This window comes from Chiloscyllium plagiosum, chromosome 21 (assembly GCF_004010195.1).
Source record: "Chiloscyllium plagiosum isolate BGI_BamShark_2017 chromosome 21, ASM401019v2, whole genome shotgun sequence".
Lineage (NCBI taxonomy): Eukaryota > Metazoa > Chordata > Chondrichthyes > Orectolobiformes > Hemiscylliidae > Chiloscyllium > Chiloscyllium plagiosum.
Window position 1 is genome coordinate 10,399,235 of NC_057730.1, and position 19,130 is coordinate 10,418,364.

A 19,130-nucleotide genomic window follows, 5' to 3' on the forward strand; every position below is an offset into this window, starting at 1 on the left:
CTGATTCAACAATAAAATTCATGTTTTTAACAGTGTCTGATGCAGTGAATTGTATTCCTGTGTTAAGCTGAGAAGATCCTTTGTTCCTAATCAATTCCATTCTGTACACTTCTATTATGTGTCGCCATGTTCAGCAAGAGAGAAGGAAACTCATCAGTGATCATGCATCACTGTGTCTTGCTGATGGCTCATCATGGTTGAATTAATGCAGGTACATGGTGGCAGAGAGGCAAGGCTGACCACATTGATAGGTGTTTGAGGTGCCGTGTTTGGATGTTTGATGAGAATCTAGAGTATCTTGTTTTTATTCATTCATGGGATGAGGATGTCGCTGGCAGGCCAGTATTTATTGCCCATCCCTAATTGCTCTGAGGGCAGTTTAGAGTCAACTACATTGCTGTGAGTCTGGAGTCACATGTAGACCAGACCAAGTAAGAACAGTAGTTTCCTTTCCTAAAGGACATTAGTCGTCAATTGGCAACGGATTCATGGTCATTATTGGTTTCATCTTAATTCCAGATTTTTTTTATTGAATACAAATTCCACCACCTGCCATGGCAGGATTTCAATCCATACCTACAGAATACTACCTGGGTCTTTGGGTAATACCAGCTCTAACACCTCTAGGCCATTGCCTCCCTCCCACTGTTGCTACTTGAGCAGTGTGAGATTCTTGTTCTGTGGTGGGTAGAAGCTGTCACATGAAGATGCATTCACTAACTGTGACCATCCTTGTGAGGTCATTAAATTCCTTATGGTACTGCTGACTGGTACTTGGGTACAGAACTTGGAGATTGACCTCCTAGACCACCGCAGCCCAATTCATTCGAAGGATGCTCCTCAAGGATCTCCTAATTCTCCAGGAAATCTTGGCACCTTTCCTCCTGTGAATCTCCAACACTATGGCCTCCTGTACCACATAACTAACCCTGGATCCATTTCTCTGCCCTGCATTGTACTCTTAGAAATGGTTTAAGCAGCATTAGCAGCTTTAATGCAGCATTCTTTTAAGAGAAACAACCTCCGTCTTGGAGAATAGAAATCTGGCTGCACCCCTGCTATTAGTGCACACTTAACCAGTAACAGAGGAGCAGCTCGATTCTGCTCATATCAGATAACTGAGTGAACTGGAATGTATTTTAGGAACATAAGAACATAAGAAATAGGAACCATCTGGCTTGTTGAGCATGTTCCACCATTCAATAAGATCATGGAACAACAACAGCAATGAAATTGTCTTGAGGCAATGATATTCTAGTTCTCTCATACAACCTGATGGATTGTACAAAGTTTCCAGTTCCTCAGCTTACTATGGCTGAAAGATTTAGACTGTGGGCTTTCCCTTGGTCAGACACAACCTTTTGCACTGAAAGGATAGAAAGTATCAGGCAGCCAAAAGAGAGTGTTTCTCAAAGATCATGGTTTTCCGGCTGGGGTTGATATTTCTTTTGCTGTTCCTATAGAACAGCCCATAGAGCACAGACTGCTGTCTCATTGAGCTGCTTGTGATGGAGAACAGATTATTTGGTGTTTATTGATTAACAGAAGCAAGCATGGAGAATAGATTTTAAGAGTTAGCTCTCTGAGCTATAGCCTTTGCACAGTAGGATGCCTTTTGGGAATTTGAGTCTGCGAGGTTGTCTATATTTTACGTGAATTCCTGAAGAGTGTCAGTTCACAGAAATTATCCACAATAATTTGGATAAAAGATGAGTCCCCAAATCATTTCTTTACCTTTCTTAAAATAACAGACTTATTCTTTAACAAAATAAGAAAGGCAATGGTTTTAACTTCAATACAACCTTTTGGTTGTGATTTCTAGGATGCTTCCCTTTGTAAGAACATACATGAAAGTCTTCTTATGGAACACATCTCTTTGACAGGATAAAGTTAAACTGCTTCTAGCATATTTGTGTCATTGTGCCAATGGTAATAATGGTCTTTTCCCTTGTGACCAACCATCAACCCCACCCAATTTAGAGCGCTTGGACAAGTTTGAAGTTCATTAATAAATGTAACGTGGCCATCTGAAATGCTTGCTCCTTGTAATAATCACTAATTTTACATCCAATTCACAGGAACACCAAGGGCTGTCCAACACTAAGGCATTGGCTATATTATATGACCAATTGTCTGCACTTCTATCAGAGCATAAAAAACGCCAAAAGGAAAGAACATGGAAGGTATTTAGGCTTGTTAATCAATCTGTATGAAAAATAGCAAAGTAGCTAGAATGGCAGTTCATTGTAAAGAGCTCACAATGGTCTGGTGTAAAACATGAATGGTCTCAGCAGAGAGGAAAACAATAATATAAAAGACCTTATGAGATAGAAAATTATTGAATTTGTTTGTATACTGATGAAGAGAAATCACTCAAATAAGTTTCAAGTAAAGTTGTTGAGGGGAAATAAATCTCCATCAATGGGAAGAAGATGGAAAAGATAACAACATTTCAACAAAGAGAAACACTGGCAGAGTGGCAATGAATACTGAAAACCATATCATATTCTTAGACTGTCAGAGAGTAACATTTATCTAAAGCAAGCCCGTGACATGGAAGGCATAGAACACTAAGCCCATGTCGCTGCTGGAGTGAATTTAATTCCAAATCTTAAAGGTCACAATATCGGTAATTGTATACAAACTTCAAAAATACCAGTAAACCAACAGAGTCCCATTTGTATTGTACTCAAGTCATTGTACTTCGGAAACATGTTGGCCACTTCAGACAGAAAGTGCACAGAGTTTTATGTGGAAAGGTGTGAGATAAAACACTTTGGATTTGGGGAAGAGGAATTGGAATATGTGCTGAACAGTAAGAGGCTCAAAGCTGGGGAAAAGACCACATGGACTACATGCATGTAGCTCAAAAGTGACTGCACACAAAGAACAGTAATCTGAAAGATTAATGGAAGGTTGTTCTTTAGCTCATAGGGATTGGAATATAAAGATGAGTGGCAATGGTTTGTTGCACAGAGTCTTGCTCAGTATTGTGTTCAAAGTTAGACATGTAACACAAGAAGATTAATGTTAGGTTTGAGGAGGAAACAGAGCAGTATCAGTAAAACCCTTCCATGCCTTCAATGGAAACATTTTGATGCCAGAGTGTAAAAACTTGCTTTGAATTTCTTTGAGTTTAGAACTTTGAGGAGTGATCTCTTGATTTTTTTAAACGTAAATGTTTAAAGATATTCAATGGGACAGAAATAGTGAAACTATGTCCTCTGACAATCAGGAATTTGGAACAAGAGGGTAAATTTAGAACAGGCCCTGCTTACGAATGACATTGTGCTTTTTTTTGCTTACTTCACTTTTATTTTTGTGTACTCCATTAGACAATCTGGAGAAGTAGCTTTTTACACCACTCAAATCGCTGGTCAAGCTTCCATTGGCCAGGAGCATTGCTGTTGCTCTTGACAACCATTGCCCTAGCTGGTTGCCATCATATTCAGTCACCTAAGAGGTAAGGAAAACTGAGCAATTCCCCACACAACAATAAAGTTATCCATTTGAGCAAATGTAGCACATCACATCTTTCAATTAACAAAGAATAATGTAATTCTGATTCCTGTATGATTCAGTTTAATCATAATAGCCAGTTCCTGAACAAGTAACTAGTGAATCACTTTCCAAAGACTCATGTAGGTTATTGGAACATTTGCATCAGCTTTTCAAAGCTGAGTCTTTAACGTTTGTGGGCGTTTTCAGCATATTGTCTGCAGCTCATATATAGAAGACCCCAGCATTAAGAGATTGTGGTGTTGAAAGTGTTATCTTGTCAGCACTTTCTGATACAGCATGAGATTTTGAAGTGGCATGCAAAAAAGCCTTTAGGAGTAAGCAATATGCAGAATCTCCTGGAAATAAAATCAGAAATCTTTTGTTGCAAAAATTAGATCAGTGTTTAGTTTCACCTGCAGCTGACATTAAGTGATTATTTTTCACATGAGAAAAGACACTAAGCTTTTATCCACGCCAGCTGAACCTGATCCTATCTTGAGCCAGCAGTCAGATATTTGGTTGGGTAATGTTGATACAGCTAGGGCTCAGTGCATTGTCCATTTCTCTCTGAACCAGAAGACAGTGGGTTCATGTCCTGTTTCAGAAAGTTCAGTCCAGTATCCAGGCTGTCTCTCCCTAGTGAATTGCTGAAGACACTGCTGCCCTCCCGGCCTCAGGAGCTGTCTTTTGAATACGCTGTTAAAGCATACTCTTTCAATTGAATGGAAAACATCTTGTGGAGCAGTGGAGTTCTCCCTACATGACTTAATCAATATTTATTCCTTCAACAAAAGCTGAAAATAGATTATCCAATAATTGTCACATTTTTGTTTGTGCAAATTTGGTAGCAATGTTTTTTCTCTAGCATACTGCTTCAAAATTATTTCGCTGGCTGCTAACTGCTTGGAATATCTTGAAGTTATGAAAGGTGCTATAGAGATAAAAGGCTTATTATGGTGTGGTGTATTTGTTTTTATAATTTATTTTCTCATTCTGAATGCCAATAGCAGTGCTTTTGCTGACTGATGCTTCTTAATTTACAAAATATCAGGGATTCTATTGATTTTCTGCATTCCCCTCAGCCCAACTTTCCTTCATCTCCTCACTGAAGCATGGTTGGGAAGACAAAAGAATTTTAAGGCACAATTTTGCCAGGCCTTTTTGTTTCCAACAGTTAATTACCTTTTACCTTGCAACAACATAAAAGAAGTTTTAAGACCGTGATATACGTTTGTCTCAGTCTGTTTGGTGATGTTATCAAGTCTTCACGAGTTGTAAGTTTTTAATCAACTTAGTGTCTACAATTCATCGCTTAGATCTGCTAACAATGGAACACTTTATGAAGTCTAACTCTTCCTCCTTTCTTCTCAGTCAGGATATCAGACTCATTAATGAATCTGCACTGTTTATCTTCCTTGTGGTAAATCTGAGTGCAATTGGACTGCAGCAGTGGCTAAAATCTCAAGAGATCCCACAGAGGGTCCAGGCTATTCTGCAAAGAATAAATGGTAAAAAGCGTTCATGTTATGATGGCGTTCCAAACAATTGACAAATAGATATTTTAATACTGTTTGTTTTATTGTACTAATACAAGTTCACTTGAAGTTTTAATTAGGACTCCAGAATTTGGAATGAATGATTTTTGTTACGAACTGTACAATCCTTCTTTGGATTCCATATGTCTCCAATGGACCTACAGAGATGGGCAATTGGTAAATCTGCCTACTAATTTGCTTGTAGAGGGAGATATTATAGCCCTGAGACCAGGCCAAAAAGCACCAACATCTCTTAGAGGAATTGAGGTAAGTATTCCTACAATATTGAATTGTTTGCTTATTTAGACTTTGTACAGTTTTGACATTTAAAAAAATCATGATTTGACAAGTAAGGGACCCAACCCTAAATGTAAAGGTAAAGGTGCCAGAGTCGAAACAAGGCCATTGGGTTGTTCTCTCATTAGAGAGAGAGAGAGAGAGAGAGAGAGAGAGAGAGAGAGGGAGGATTGGCGGTGGTTTCATGTGAGGATCACCACACCTCGGGTGAGGGTAGAGGATGAGAAAGAGAGTCCTATACAGTAATCTCAGCTGCTGCAGGAAATGCACCCATGCTGTGGTATCACTTTGCATTGCAAACCATGGCAGACCCATCCCCTACCCCAGCGTGGCGTAATGACCTCGGCATGGTGTGGTGGCTCCTCCCCCCTTGGCATGGTGTGATATCCCCACCCCCAGTGTGGTGTCCCAGCGTGGTGTGGTGGCCCCCGTTGGTGTGGCGTGGTGTCCCCGCCCCCACCTCAGCATGACATGCTGGCCTCCCAACATGGTGTGATGGCACCCCGGCATTGTGTGGTGGCTCCCAGGCATGACAGTCTTCCAGCGGTACATGGGGCTATTTCACCATGGCATGGCCTCAGCGTGGTGTCCCGAGAGGATTCCTGGGTGATCTCCCAGTCTCACGAAACTTGAGGTGAAGCCCAGTGCAGTGTGGAGCCAAGACTCAGTGTGGGCTGGAAACTAGGTGTCAGTGTGGTCTGTGTTGGAAGGCCGTTGTTCTGAACTTCTACTTCTACAACACTGCACTTCTTATTTCTCTGTTTTCTAAAATCTTACAACTGAGGAAGCTGTACTGAGGTACCTTTGTAAGTAAGATGTTGCTGTAAATAGTGATGTATAAACCTTTCACTGTACTTATTTGAGTACATATGACAATAAAACTAATTCAATTCAATCAACTGAGCTGATACAAAGGAAATGACTGCTAAAAGTACACACAGTTGTGTAACATTGTGCAAGGGGAAGGAAGACACCTGAATGATTACATTCAGTTTTCCATATCTCTGTTTACCAAGAGCTAGCTGGCACATGGTATGCAGGCACAAATCTTCAAAATCTGTTTGTTATTTCCTTTCTTTTCCCAAACTCTCTTCTTAAACCACCTGAGATTGATTGTGCACTCCTTGGATCAAGGAGAGGGCAGAAAGTTTCAGTATTTGACATCTGAATGAATTTTTCATTAGCCATCAGTGAGCAAAATAATTAAGCACTATGCACTCCCATCCATTCAGAGCATTTGCAGAACTTTAGCAAAATCAGAGCTATCTGCTTGCTGATGTGTATTCTACTTTTAAAGAACAATAAATCATGATTCTCTACTTCCATTTAGGATGAAGAACATGTGATCTTAGATAGGGATGATATCTTTTGCCAGTTCTCCTCTCCACCATCGCCAGTTCAGAACAAAAGATCACACACCCACAGCCTTCTGAAACCTCATCCTTTCAAAGTAACTAAAACACCTATGGTTGAGAATATCCAGTAAGTACAAAGGCACATTCTGTTCTTTATCCACTCAAAAAAACAATGGCTATAATGGTTGAATGATGAGGCCAGCCCTTCTTCCAATCTCAGATCTCTTACTCTTTTAATCCTTAAAACCTGCTCCACCTCTTGCAATGCCATTATGGTTTGTTACCAAGGTCAACCTTTGCATTCAGTTTGTTTCACATGGAGTGTAATATTGTTTAAATAAAGGAGAATATCAGAAAAAAGTTATTGGTTGATACCTGTAATTAAGGTTAGGTTCGTGGGGTGATTTATTCCAAAGAAAATTCAGACAGTGGAATTGCGCACAGTGCACAATGATTATCTCTCAACACCTCCTCTGATCTTTGTTCTCTCTGTAAGGTCCTTGAATATCTGAATCCTTCTGACTGTACTTTGCCCACTTTGTAGCATCAATGTCCAAGTATCTGCTTTGTGCTAATTAATGTGTTTTTCAGGCTGCATTTACCAGCACCCAGGAGCATGCCTGGTCGTGGTGAAAGTTCTGAAATAAATTGCAATACAAAATTATATAAAACAAACAAACCCTTAAAAATGAAATAAAATGAAAAAGTGTATGAGATGAAGTGAAGAAAATGTTAAACAAAGTAGCTATTTCCATGCTGGACATCTCTATGAATCTGACTGTATATCAGAGGTGAACATATACAATCAGAATTTATAATCAGATTGCTGGTGTCAGCATACATTCCTTTATTTTTAACATTTATTTTGCAATGTTTATTTTTCTTTCACAAAACATTCTATAAAGTACAACAATAAAATTTTATTAAAATGTGATCATATGAATGCCTGGTCTGTCTACAATTTAAAACATTACTTTTCTTTGTTTCATAGGCGGTGCCTTGAATTGGGACAACAAAGACCTGTGACTGTACTGAATAACGAACGCTTCACTGCTCAAAGGCTTCTCCAGAAGTACATTGCTCCAATGGTTTTGGTATGACTGATCTATAGGGAGATCATAGTTTTGATTGTAATGAACTCCATTTCAGGATTTTAAGATTGAATTTCCAGCAATGCAACATTTCCCGTGGTCCTATCCCCCCAACATCTGAGAACATATTCCAGGCTGACACTACAGTGCAGCACTGAGGACACATGCAACTAAAAGTTGTACCTCCCTAAACTGGCAACACTGGGACTGGGCCCTCGCAGATCAGGTCACATATTAGAGTCCAAACTGTAGTAAATCAATTGCAAATTGTTCACTTTAGCCTCATAGTCAATGACTGAAGTCCTGATGACACCTGTTAAACTATCAGAAATATTGAATATGCTCAATGCAGAAATACTTTATTCCACAACTGAGTGAAGAACTCACCATGATTTCCTATTAACCACATGCCTAATTTAAAAACTGGACATTGCTATAACCAGACCACAGACAAGGTTCCTTAAGTTGTTAAGATTCCAGATATGATACCCAAACTGGAAAACTTCCAGCTGAGGTGAATCAATTGGCTCCCCCTTCTTTATTCACCCATTCCCTTGGTTGGCCACAAGATTATTCCCTCACCTGTTGATACCATTCTTCCAAACCAAATGAATTTTTAAAAAAAGCCAATTTAACAAGGCCTTCTTGGATTAACAAAAAAATTGAGTTTATTCAATGTAGGATATAGGAACAAAGAAGCATTCAGCCCTTTGATCCTGTTCTGCCATTCAATGCGATCATGGCTGATGTGTGACCTAGCTCCATATCCGTTAATATTTTTGCTGAATACACATATATCTATCTCAGATTTAAAACTAACAACTGATCTCGCATTGACTGGAGGAGAGTTCCAAACATCTATTAGTTACGAAACACAAGAAGAGATAAAAATGCAACATGTAGAAATGGATTAGGAATGAGAAGTGAGCCCTAACAAACAAAAGTTATTTTTAACAAATACAGGTAAGACTGAGCCATTCATAATGAGAGGTTAGTAGAAGGTTGAGGCCTTTGCTGTAGATATTACTGGTAGCATTAATGTTGATTGTTAAAAAATCATTTTTGAGATTCTTGGCTTTATAGATTTATTGAAATTCTTTTGCCCTCATTCCTTTCAACAGCGGCTGATTGTTAGCACTCAAAAGTGAGATTCCCTTTCTTTAACTGCAGTTTTGGAATGTTGAAATGCTATTCTCTAATCTTTATAATACAACTATCCACAAAATAGGACATAGGCCACTAACACAATAGAGTTGAAATTCACTTTTATGTCTGTATTCTTGAAAGAGGAAAATATAAACAGGTCTTTCACATGGGCTGCTGTCCTTTATTTAAACATCACATTTAATCTAAGATGTTGGCAGGTGCATAGTACATTTCTCCCTTTGAGGCTTCGTTGACACCTACAGATGCAACAATCCAAGTTCTCTCCCGCCCCCCCAATACACACACACACACACACACACACACCTTCCCTCTAGTCAATCACTTTATTTATATCCAGAGTTATTGCTTGGCTGTAGCAGTCCTCTCTTTAAAAACACATTGGAATTAAAAGTTTAATATGTCCATAAGTGATCCGAAGTTTTGATCTTAAGTCATAGAAACAGGTCCTTCGTCCAACTCATTCATGTTGACCAAAGTTCCCAAACTAAACTAATTCCAGCAATTTCTGTTTTTGTTTCTGATTTACAGCATCCACAGTCCTTCTGGTTTTTAAACTAATCCCGCTTGCCTGCATTTGAACCATATCCCTCTAAACCTTTCCTATTCATCGACCTGTCCAAGTGTTTTTTAAATGTTGAATTATATTTGCATCAGTTTAGGGTATCTGGTCAGCATTTCTGAATCTCCCTACTCTAGGGAAAGAAAACCTTTGCTATTCGTCTTATCCATGCCCTTCTTGATTTCATAAATCGTCACCCCTCAACCTCCAGTAAAAAAAAGGTCCCAGCCTATCCAGACTCTCCTTATAACCCAAACCTTCATTCCTAGCAACACATTTGTAAATTTTTTCTGCACCCTCTCCAATTTAATAAAATCCATCCTGTGGCAGGGCAACCAGAATTATATATAGTGCTGAAAAGTGATCTCACCAACAACATGTACAACAGTAACATGATGTCTCCACTCTTTTACTCAATGGTCTGTGCAATGAAGGCAGGCATGCTAAATGCCGTAAAACAGGATTTTGAATGTGCAAACTGGATAAAGTGTAACAAACATAACATGGACAAAGATCACTGCAGAACCACTCGATGTCACTATAGGGAAAACTGGAGCCATTGCTAGCACTAGTCTACAGAGGGTGCCAGACCTGAGAGTTCCAGTTTAAGGAAATATAATCTGTATCAGAGTTACTGTCTTTCAGATGACATTTTACATCAAGGCCATGAGCTTTCTTTTCAAGTGAAGTGGATTCCACAATACAATTTCACAGAAATTCACAGACATTTTCTCAAATATCTCAACGTCAATATTTATCACACAACATTATAAAATAAATCTGAGATTTTGAGGAAGAGTCATTGAACCTGACATATTAACTCTGACGCTGCCAAACCTGCTGAGCCTTTCCAGCAAATTTCTGTTTTTGTTATAAAATAGAAACATTATCTGGCAATCATAATTTTGCTGTTTCTTAAAGCTTGCTGTAAGCAAATTAGCTGCCATATTTCTTACATTACAGTAATGACTGTGTATATATAACAATTAACATACTTGCAATTGATATGGTCTAGATCCTCCCCTGAGAGGGCACATCCACTCAGCACTTACCCAACAGGCCCCTTAAGAATCCTGTTTCAGTGCATTCATTCTTTAATTTTCTCTTTCTTCTAAACTCTGATGATTAGAGTCCTAACTCATTTAGACTTTTGTCATAAGACTAATCCTTCCGTACCAGGGATCATCCTAATGAACTGCCACCAATGTAATATCTTTCCTTAAATAAGGGGACCCAAACTGCTCACAATGCTCCAGATGCGGTCTCACCACCACCCTGTACAGTTGCACTATGACTTTGTACTCTTATACTCCAACCCTTTTGAAATAAGGGCCAACATTCCATTAGCCTTCCTGATTACTTGCTGCATGTCTTTTGTGCACAAATACTTCCAAGTCTCTTTGTACTGCAGTTTCCTGCAGTTTTTCTCCATTTAAATAATGTTCTGTTCTTTTGTACTCCCTTTCAAAGTGAACAACTTCCCACATTATACGTCATTTCCCAACCTTTTGGCCATTTAATTAACCTAACAAGAGCTCTTTTTAAAACTGTACTCCTCTTACAACTTCTATTTTTATTTATTTACTTCCATTTATTTTTGTGTTGTCTGCAAATTTGGTGATAGTATATTCACTTCCTTCCTCCAACAGTTAAGGACCCAACACTGGTTGTAGGTCACCAACCTGAAAAAGAATCCCTAATCCCCATTAGCTGTTTCCTGCTTATGAGCTAAATCTCTATCCATGGCAATATACCACCTGCAACACTGTGGGATCATTGAATATCTTTAAGGTGGGCATAGATTCTTGTTAGGCTAGAGAACCAAAGGTTATCAGAGGTCAATGAGAACGTGGAATTCGAAACCCAAACTGTTTAGCCAGAGTCTTATTGAATGGCAGAGCAGGCTCAAGGGACTGAATGGCCAACCTCTGTTCTTAATTCACATGTTCAAATGCAGCAAGTATTTTTTGAGCTAGTGGCAAGCATAAATGTAAAGTTAGGCCAATAATGCAATCATGCCTTTGTCAGTATTTTGGCGGGCCTGTCCATTAAGTCACAATCAACAGCTCTTTACCAAGAGTCCTGCAGCTATATTCTTTTTGAAAGTCATAAGCGAATCTGCTTCCACCACCCTTTCAGGTAGTGCAGGACCAATTTACTATAGGAAAGAAAAATGTTCTCATGTTCCTGTTGGTTCTTTTGCCAATTATCTCAAGTTTGCGTCCTATGGTAACCAGGCTTACTCACCAATTTAATTGAAAAACGCCCAGGCACAGTTTAGCGTTTGGAGTTCTGAGTGGTGCTTATTTGCTCTATATTTTTCTTGCCAGGTGGTGTTACTGATTATCAATGGTCTACGGTTTGTAATTGGTACTCCAGGGATAGGTTCATGGCAAGTTACCCTTCTACAACTCCAGGTAACATAAGTACCATGTATCTCATTTACATTTTTTTTAATTGCCTGAATTCTGGGTAACATCACCTGACTTTGCTCCTCTCCAGTTTATCTAGTGCTGAAAAGCTCATCCATGCCTTTGTTACCTTTAGACTTGACTCTTCAAACTTTCCTAAATTTAAGTACAACCACAATTTGTTGCCAATATCCCAACTCGCACCAAGCCTCATTCTCCTGTTACCCTTCTGTTACCACAGGCACAGAGTATATAGGTGTTCCCCTCCACTTCCCCTCACTAAGGAACAACACTCCAAAGCTTGTGATTTCAAATAAACCTGTTGGACTAAAACCTGGTGTCATGTGACTTCTTACTATGTCCACCCCAGCCCAACACTGGCACCTTCGCACCCTGTACTTTCCTACAGACAGTGGCTAATAAGATAGCATGTGGGGTTGTTTAGAACAAAGAACCGAGAAAATGTACAGCCCAGGAACAGGTCCTTTGGCCCTTCAAGCCTGAGCCGATCCAAATGTACTGTCTAAACCTGTCGGTCAATTCCTACGCATTTGTCTCCCTCTGCTCCCCATCTACTCATACATCTGTCCAGACGCAGCTTAAATGAATCTAATGTGCCTGCCTCTATCACCTCTGCTAGCGACGCGTTCCAAACGCCCACCATCCTCTGTGTGAAGTACTTGCCGCATGTATCCCCCTTAAACTTTCCACCTCTCACCTTGAAAGCATGATCTCTGGTTATTGAATCCTTCACCCTGGGAAAAAGCTTGTCTCTATCTACCCTGTCCATACCCTTCATGATTTTGTAAACCTCAATCAGGTCCCCCCTCAATCTCCTTTTTTCTAGTGAAAATAAACCTAATCTATTCAACCTCTCTTCATAGCTAGCACCTTCCATACCAGGCAACATCCTCATAAACCTTCTCTGCGCCCTCTCCAAAGCATCCACATCTTTTTGGTAATGTGGCGACCAGAACTGTACACAATATTCTAAATGCGGCCAAATCAATGTCTTGTACAATTTTAACATGACGTGCCAGCTCTTATACTCAATACCCCATCCAATGAAGGCAAGCAAACCAAATACCTTCTTGACCACTCTATCCCCCTGTGCAGCAACCTTCAGGGTACAATGGACCTGCACTCCCAGAACTCTCTGCCCACCAACTTTTCCCAAGACTCTTCCATTCATTGTATAATTCATTCTAGAATTAGACTTGCCTAAATGCATCACCTCAGATTTATCTGGATTGAAAGCCATCTGCCACTTTTCCGCCCAACTCTCCAGTCTATCTATGTCCTCCTGTATTCTCTGACAGTCCCTTATGCTTTCTGCTATTCTACCAATCTTTGTGTCATCTGCAAACTTGCTGATCATACCAACAGTGCCCTCTTCTAGATCATTTATGTGTATTACAAACAACAGTGGCCCCAATACTGACCCCTGTGGAACACCACTGGTCACCTTTCTCCATTTCGAGAAACTCCCTTCAACTACTACTCTCTGTCTCCTGTTGCTCAACCAGTTCTTTATCCACCTAGCTAGAACATCCTGCACACCATGTGACTTCACTTTCTCCATTAGTCTACAATGGGGAACCTTATCAAATGCCTTACTAAATTCCATGTATATGACATCAACGGCCTTTCCTTCATCTAACAACTTGGTCACTTCCTCAAAGAACTCTATTAAGTTGGTAAAGCATGATCTCCCCCGCATAAAACCATGTTGTCTATCACTGATAAGCTCATTCTTTCTAGATATAAATAGATCCTATCTCTTAGTACCCTCTCCAGCAACTTCCCAACCACTGATGTCAGGCTCACCCAGAATATCCCTACTACCCTTCTTGTACAGGGGGACAACATAAGCTACCCTCCAGTTCTCCGGCACCTCACCTGTATTTAAGGATGCCACAAGGATATCTGTCAAGGCCCTAACTATTTCCTCTCTCGCCTCCCTCAGCAACCTGGGATAGATCTCATCCGGTCCTGGGGATTTGTCCATCTTAATAACCTCTAGCATACTCAACCCATCTTCCCTACATATGCCAATGTGAACCAGACTAATCAAACTTCTATCTCTAATCTCAAGATTCATCATGTTCCTCTCCTCAATGAACACTGATGCAAAGTAAACATTCAGAATCTCACCCATTCTCTCAGGTTCGGCACACAGCCTTCCTTCTTGATCTTTTAGTGGACCAATCCTTTCTCTAGTTACCCACTTGCTTTTTATATAAGAATAAAATGTTTTGGGATTTTCTTTAATTCTGCTTGTTAAAGCTATTTCATGACCCCTTTTCGCCCGCTTGATTCCTTGTTTAAGACTTGTTCTACTCTTCCGACATTCCTCCAGGGCCCGTTCTGTTCTTAGCTGCCTAGACCTTATGTAAGCTTCCCTTTTCCTCTTGGCTAGTCGTACAAGCTCTGTTGCTTGGACATTTGGCCTACAATACTGAAGTTTGGCACAGTGTGGGTTCAATTCCTGGACAGGCTGAGGTTTGCCATGTAGCATGTGTCTTTTCAGCTTTGCCCCACACCTGATATGTAGTGATCCTTAGGTTAAGCTCACCACCAGTTGTCTCTCTCTCTCTCTAATGAGAGTGGGATGATGCTGACTTTTACCTTAATTTTAACTGTAAAATCTTCAGTTTTAATTTAAAATTCCTGGAAGGAATTAACTTTCCATATAAATTCCTCCAGCCTGCAACCTTTTGAGATACCTACGTCCCTCCAAATTCACTCTCTTTTACATTTCTGATTTGAATTATTCTCCAACTGGTTACAGTGCATATGTCTTACCCACTGGACTATCCTTCCTAAACCTCTCTGCACCTCTACCTCTCTCTCTTCATTTAAAGACTGCACATATGTTCAGATTCCTCCTTATGTGTCAAATGGTTTATTAGCCTTTGCGAAATACTTTGAAAAATTTACTGCAGTACAGATGGCTATAAAAATGAAATTTGTTCTTGACAGTATCAAAAAAGTTAATTTTTGCACCTAATTTCAACATAGGTCATGTATAGAATAAATCTTATTCCATTGTTCCAATATTACAGTTAGATTCCAATCTTAAAATCCCTGAGTTTTTAAAATGGGATCTTATTTTCCCACACACCAGCCTTCATTATAGATTTTCTAAGTAACACTGACATGCAACTAATGACATAACTTGATAATGACAGTTTAGCATACTGACCTTTTTGTCTGATTAGACTGTAAATTAGTTTCATAGTGATCAGCTCAGTTCCTAGCAAATGTGGGAGTGTACATGATAAACGGAGTGTGGGTGTTGAGGTTTAGCACTCTGATAAGTCAGAATTAAGATTGACTCACATAGTGGGTTCAGTAAAGGTGGATGTGGGACAAGGGTTCAGCAAGGACATGGATTTCAGAGTGGGGATCACTAAGGGTGTAGATTGGGAAGGGGACTCCCAATAATTGATGTGCTGCAGCGAGAACAACCTCTCCTGCAATGTCGGCAAAACTAAATAGCTGATCATTAACTTCAAACAGAAAGGGAGCGAACACGTCTCCATCTACATCAATGGGACTGAAGTTGCGAGTGTGGAGAGTGTCAAATGACTGTGAATGACAATAACCGACAAGCTGTCCTGGATTTCCCACATAGATGCAACAGTTAAGAAGGCACAATAACGCCTCATCTTCCTCAGGTGACTTAGGAAATTTGGCATGTCCATAAAGAAGGGCTTATGCCCGAAACGTCGATTCTCCCGCTCCTCAGATGCTGCCTGGCCTGCTGTGTTTTTCCAGCACCACATTTTTCAACTCCATGTCCATAAAGACCCTCACCAACTTCCACAGATGCACCATTGAAAGCATACTGTCCAGATGCACAATGGCCTGGTACAGCAATTGCACTGCCCAGGATTGTAAAAAACTACAGAAGGTTGTGTGCACAGCCCAGACAATCACAGAAGCCAACCTCCCATCTATTGACTCCATTTACATGGCTTATTGCTGCAGAAATGCTGACAACATCATCAAAGACCCATCACTCCCCAGTGATGCTCTTCTACAACCTCTTCTGTCAGGCAGGAGATACAGAAACTTGAACACACGCACCTGCAGGTTCAGCGGCAGCTTCTTTCCAGTGGTTATTAGACTGATGATTGGACGCTCTAACCTCAAATAATGCTGATCTTGCTAATGTTGATCTCGCCTTGTGCATGCCTTCTGCAACATAACCTGTTTGCCTCTGTCTAAGTTTTTTCACAGCCTTTGATCTATACATCCCTGTTTACTTTGATCTGCCTATACTGCACATAAACAAAGCTTTTCGCTGTACTTCAATACATGTGACAATAAATCAATCAATCAAAAAGTGGGAATTTGGGCAATAGGTGGATTTGGTGTGGATTTGGGGTAGCTTCTGAAAATCCCAATCTAGGTTGGATTTGTGAAAGCACAGAGAATCCTTAGGGCCAACAAGGTAGTAACATGGCTGCTTCCTGCACACACATACCCATCCTTGCACCCACCATGTCACCCTGGTGGGCAATGGAATCAACATTTACACCACTACTACATTGCCTTATTTCTGGAGATTTTTTTTCTCCATCTCCTCTTCTGGTTGTTCCAGGCCTTTACTGAAGTGTAAAGAACACTAGGCTGTGGTTCTATCAGATGCGACATTAAACCATCTCTCAAATGACAATTTTCAAAGAAGATTATGGGAGTTCTTCCTGGTGACCCAGCCAACAACTCCCTTTCAACAAATAATATAACAAGAACAATCATATTGCTGTTTGGGGGACCATAAGACCATAAGACATAGGAGCAGAAATTAGGCCGTTCAGCCCATCAAGTCTGCTCTGCCATTCAATCATGGCTGATAAGTTTCTCAACCCCATTGTCCTTGTTGAACTGGTGATAAGTATAAGCATAATGTGAGGCCGATAGGTCAATCATGCCTCTTTCTGTGTTTTGTCAGAGCTGTCCATTTAGTCACAATCAACAGCTCTTTACCAAGAGTCCTGCAGCTGTTTTCTTTTTGAAAGTCACTAGTGAATCTACTCCTGTAACCCTTGATCCCCTTGATACTCAAGAACTTAGCTGTCTCTGTTTTAAATACACACCTTGCTGAGTACAAATTAACTGCTACATTGATCCAGCAATGACTCTTCATGGATTTTAAAGTGCTTTACTGTGATTACGAAAGGTGCTATATCAATACAAAATCTCCTTTCTTTACCAGCAATTGTGTCAAAGAAGATTGCATGACAGACCTCTCAGCATTATTATCTTGTCAGAACCCCCCTCCATGCCTCTCTTTCTCTTTGATCGCACAGTGGAACTCACTTTGTGACCCAGTTTGAGATCCAAATCACATATTTTGCATACTGCACAGTGTTACACCACCGTAAGTTTCTCGCTTGCTTGTCTGCAGCATTAGATTTGACAAATACAGCATACTGCATGTTTAACTAAGCTCTGCTACATTTTAGGCTCAATACTATATTAAGAGATATAGAATGCAACATAGTCCAGTTTCTCTCTCTGGGTATTTGTGTTCCTCATGGACCTCCTTTCACTGTATACTGTGTCACCCTATCTTCAGATCTTTCTATTCCGTTTTCCCTTATGTGCTTGTCCACTTTTCTCTCAACTGCTCCATTTGTTAGTAAGTTTTACTTTCTACACACTCTGTGGACCAAGAAAATTCCCCTGAATTCCTTCCTGAATTTATGAATTATCCTTAATTCTGACTGATAATCATTGAAACATCTTCAGAGTTCAATTATAATCTCTTTGTACAACAGTTTGATCATTTAACCTAGTTTCATGTTTTGTGAAAAAAGATTCCTGATAGTGAGTCAAGTTTGAATAACGGGTGATGTTTCAAAAAGGAGTAGAACTGAAATTGTAACTATTTTACCTGTTTGATTATTTGAACCACAGCAAATATCTTTGTATTTATAATTATGTAAGAAGCACTGAACTGACAGTGAAATAATATTGTATACACATTGCCTCTTTCTTACAAAGATTAAGACTGTCAAGTCAACTGCTTCTCCCATTCGCCATGCCAAACAGGTCAAACCTCCCTCACAGGTTCCCCTGTTTTAGCTCTGGACTTATGTATTTCTCTTCTTTCATGTCTGGGAGACCCATAACCTGCTCCTTTTTTTGCCAGTGTCACTTCTCTTCTTGACACTAAGTGGTTCTGTGGCACTTTCAAAATCACCACCTTCCTCTTAAAAATCTCATTCACTCACACATCCTTGGAGTGTCACCAGCTCCCATATCCATGAATATCTTTCCTGCAATTCTTATTTGGTTCTCTCTCATAAGGTTCTTTATAAAAGCAAACCTTGCTAAAAGGAAATGATTGGCTTTTGTATTAGCACATTTCATGACCTCAGGACATCTCTGATTGGTTTAGAGATAATGAAGTACTTTTGAAGTGTAGTCGCTATTGGTAATAATTATTCTGAGAGGTAGTTGTCGAAATTAGATCAAAACTTGGGTGTTGTCTGTGGCATTGATGCACAACTTACAAAAAAAAGTAGACTTTCCATGTGGCTGTTCAGTAAATCAATTACATCGGACCAAATATGTTATTAATTCAGATTGTTTATGCCCATAGGTAAACAGTGTTCTCCCGTTATTGCCTCTATCATTTCCCATAATTTGGTTTCTAGTCAATATCTATGGTGAAGCTCAGATGGTTGCCTTGTTACTAAAGCCTACAGCAAATTTTAAGGTAAGCATTTCTGTAAAAAAGACTTTTGTGAAGTCAATGCCAATGTCTACATCTGTCCATGATGAAGTTTGTCAATGTTCTACACTCGCTCGCTAACCTTTTGAGTTTATATGCATCTTGGTAGTTTTCCACTTTTGAAAGTAGATGTTTTTGTTTAATCTTCATTTATTGCATTCTCCCATATTGGCCAAGTGGATCTGATAATATGTTTAATTTATATATCCTAAAGGGAATATGATGTAATGTGTCATGTGACTATATTATGGACCAGGCCAGACCCCTCAAAGCATTTCAAGGATTTAGCCCTGACCCTAACTTTGCTCATTGTTTTAAACAGGTGTAAGGTGGATATTCTGAGAGAAACACCACTGGTCAAACCACTTAGTTTAAAAAAAAACAGAATTTATTTACAAGATTACTAAATGAAACACAAACGAAAGAAAACAGAATACCGAATAGCATAACCTCTCCGGAAACCCAA

The 19,130-nt window shown here is 39.7% G+C and overlaps 1 protein-coding gene across 1 annotated transcript in view; it reads left to right on the plus strand.

Moving 5' to 3' along the window:
- The first annotated feature begins 2,712 nt into the window (after positions 1-2,712).
- Positions 2,713-19,130, plus strand: part of LOC122560426 (transmembrane protein 94-like) — a 149,146-nt gene continuing 132,728 nt past the window's right edge. Inside the window, exons 1-8 of the mRNA XM_043711059.1 lie at positions 2,713-2,815; positions 4,367-4,457; positions 4,873-5,009; positions 5,107-5,303; positions 6,664-6,815; positions 7,680-7,782; positions 11,836-11,922; positions 18,533-18,649. Of these exons, the coding sequence (XP_043566994.1) occupies positions 2,713-2,815; positions 4,367-4,457; positions 4,873-5,009; positions 5,107-5,303; positions 6,664-6,815; positions 7,680-7,782; positions 11,836-11,922; positions 18,533-18,649 (987 nt within the window). The remainder of the gene's footprint in view (positions 2,816-4,366; positions 4,458-4,872; positions 5,010-5,106; positions 5,304-6,663; positions 6,816-7,679; positions 7,783-11,835; positions 11,923-18,532; positions 18,650-19,130) is intronic.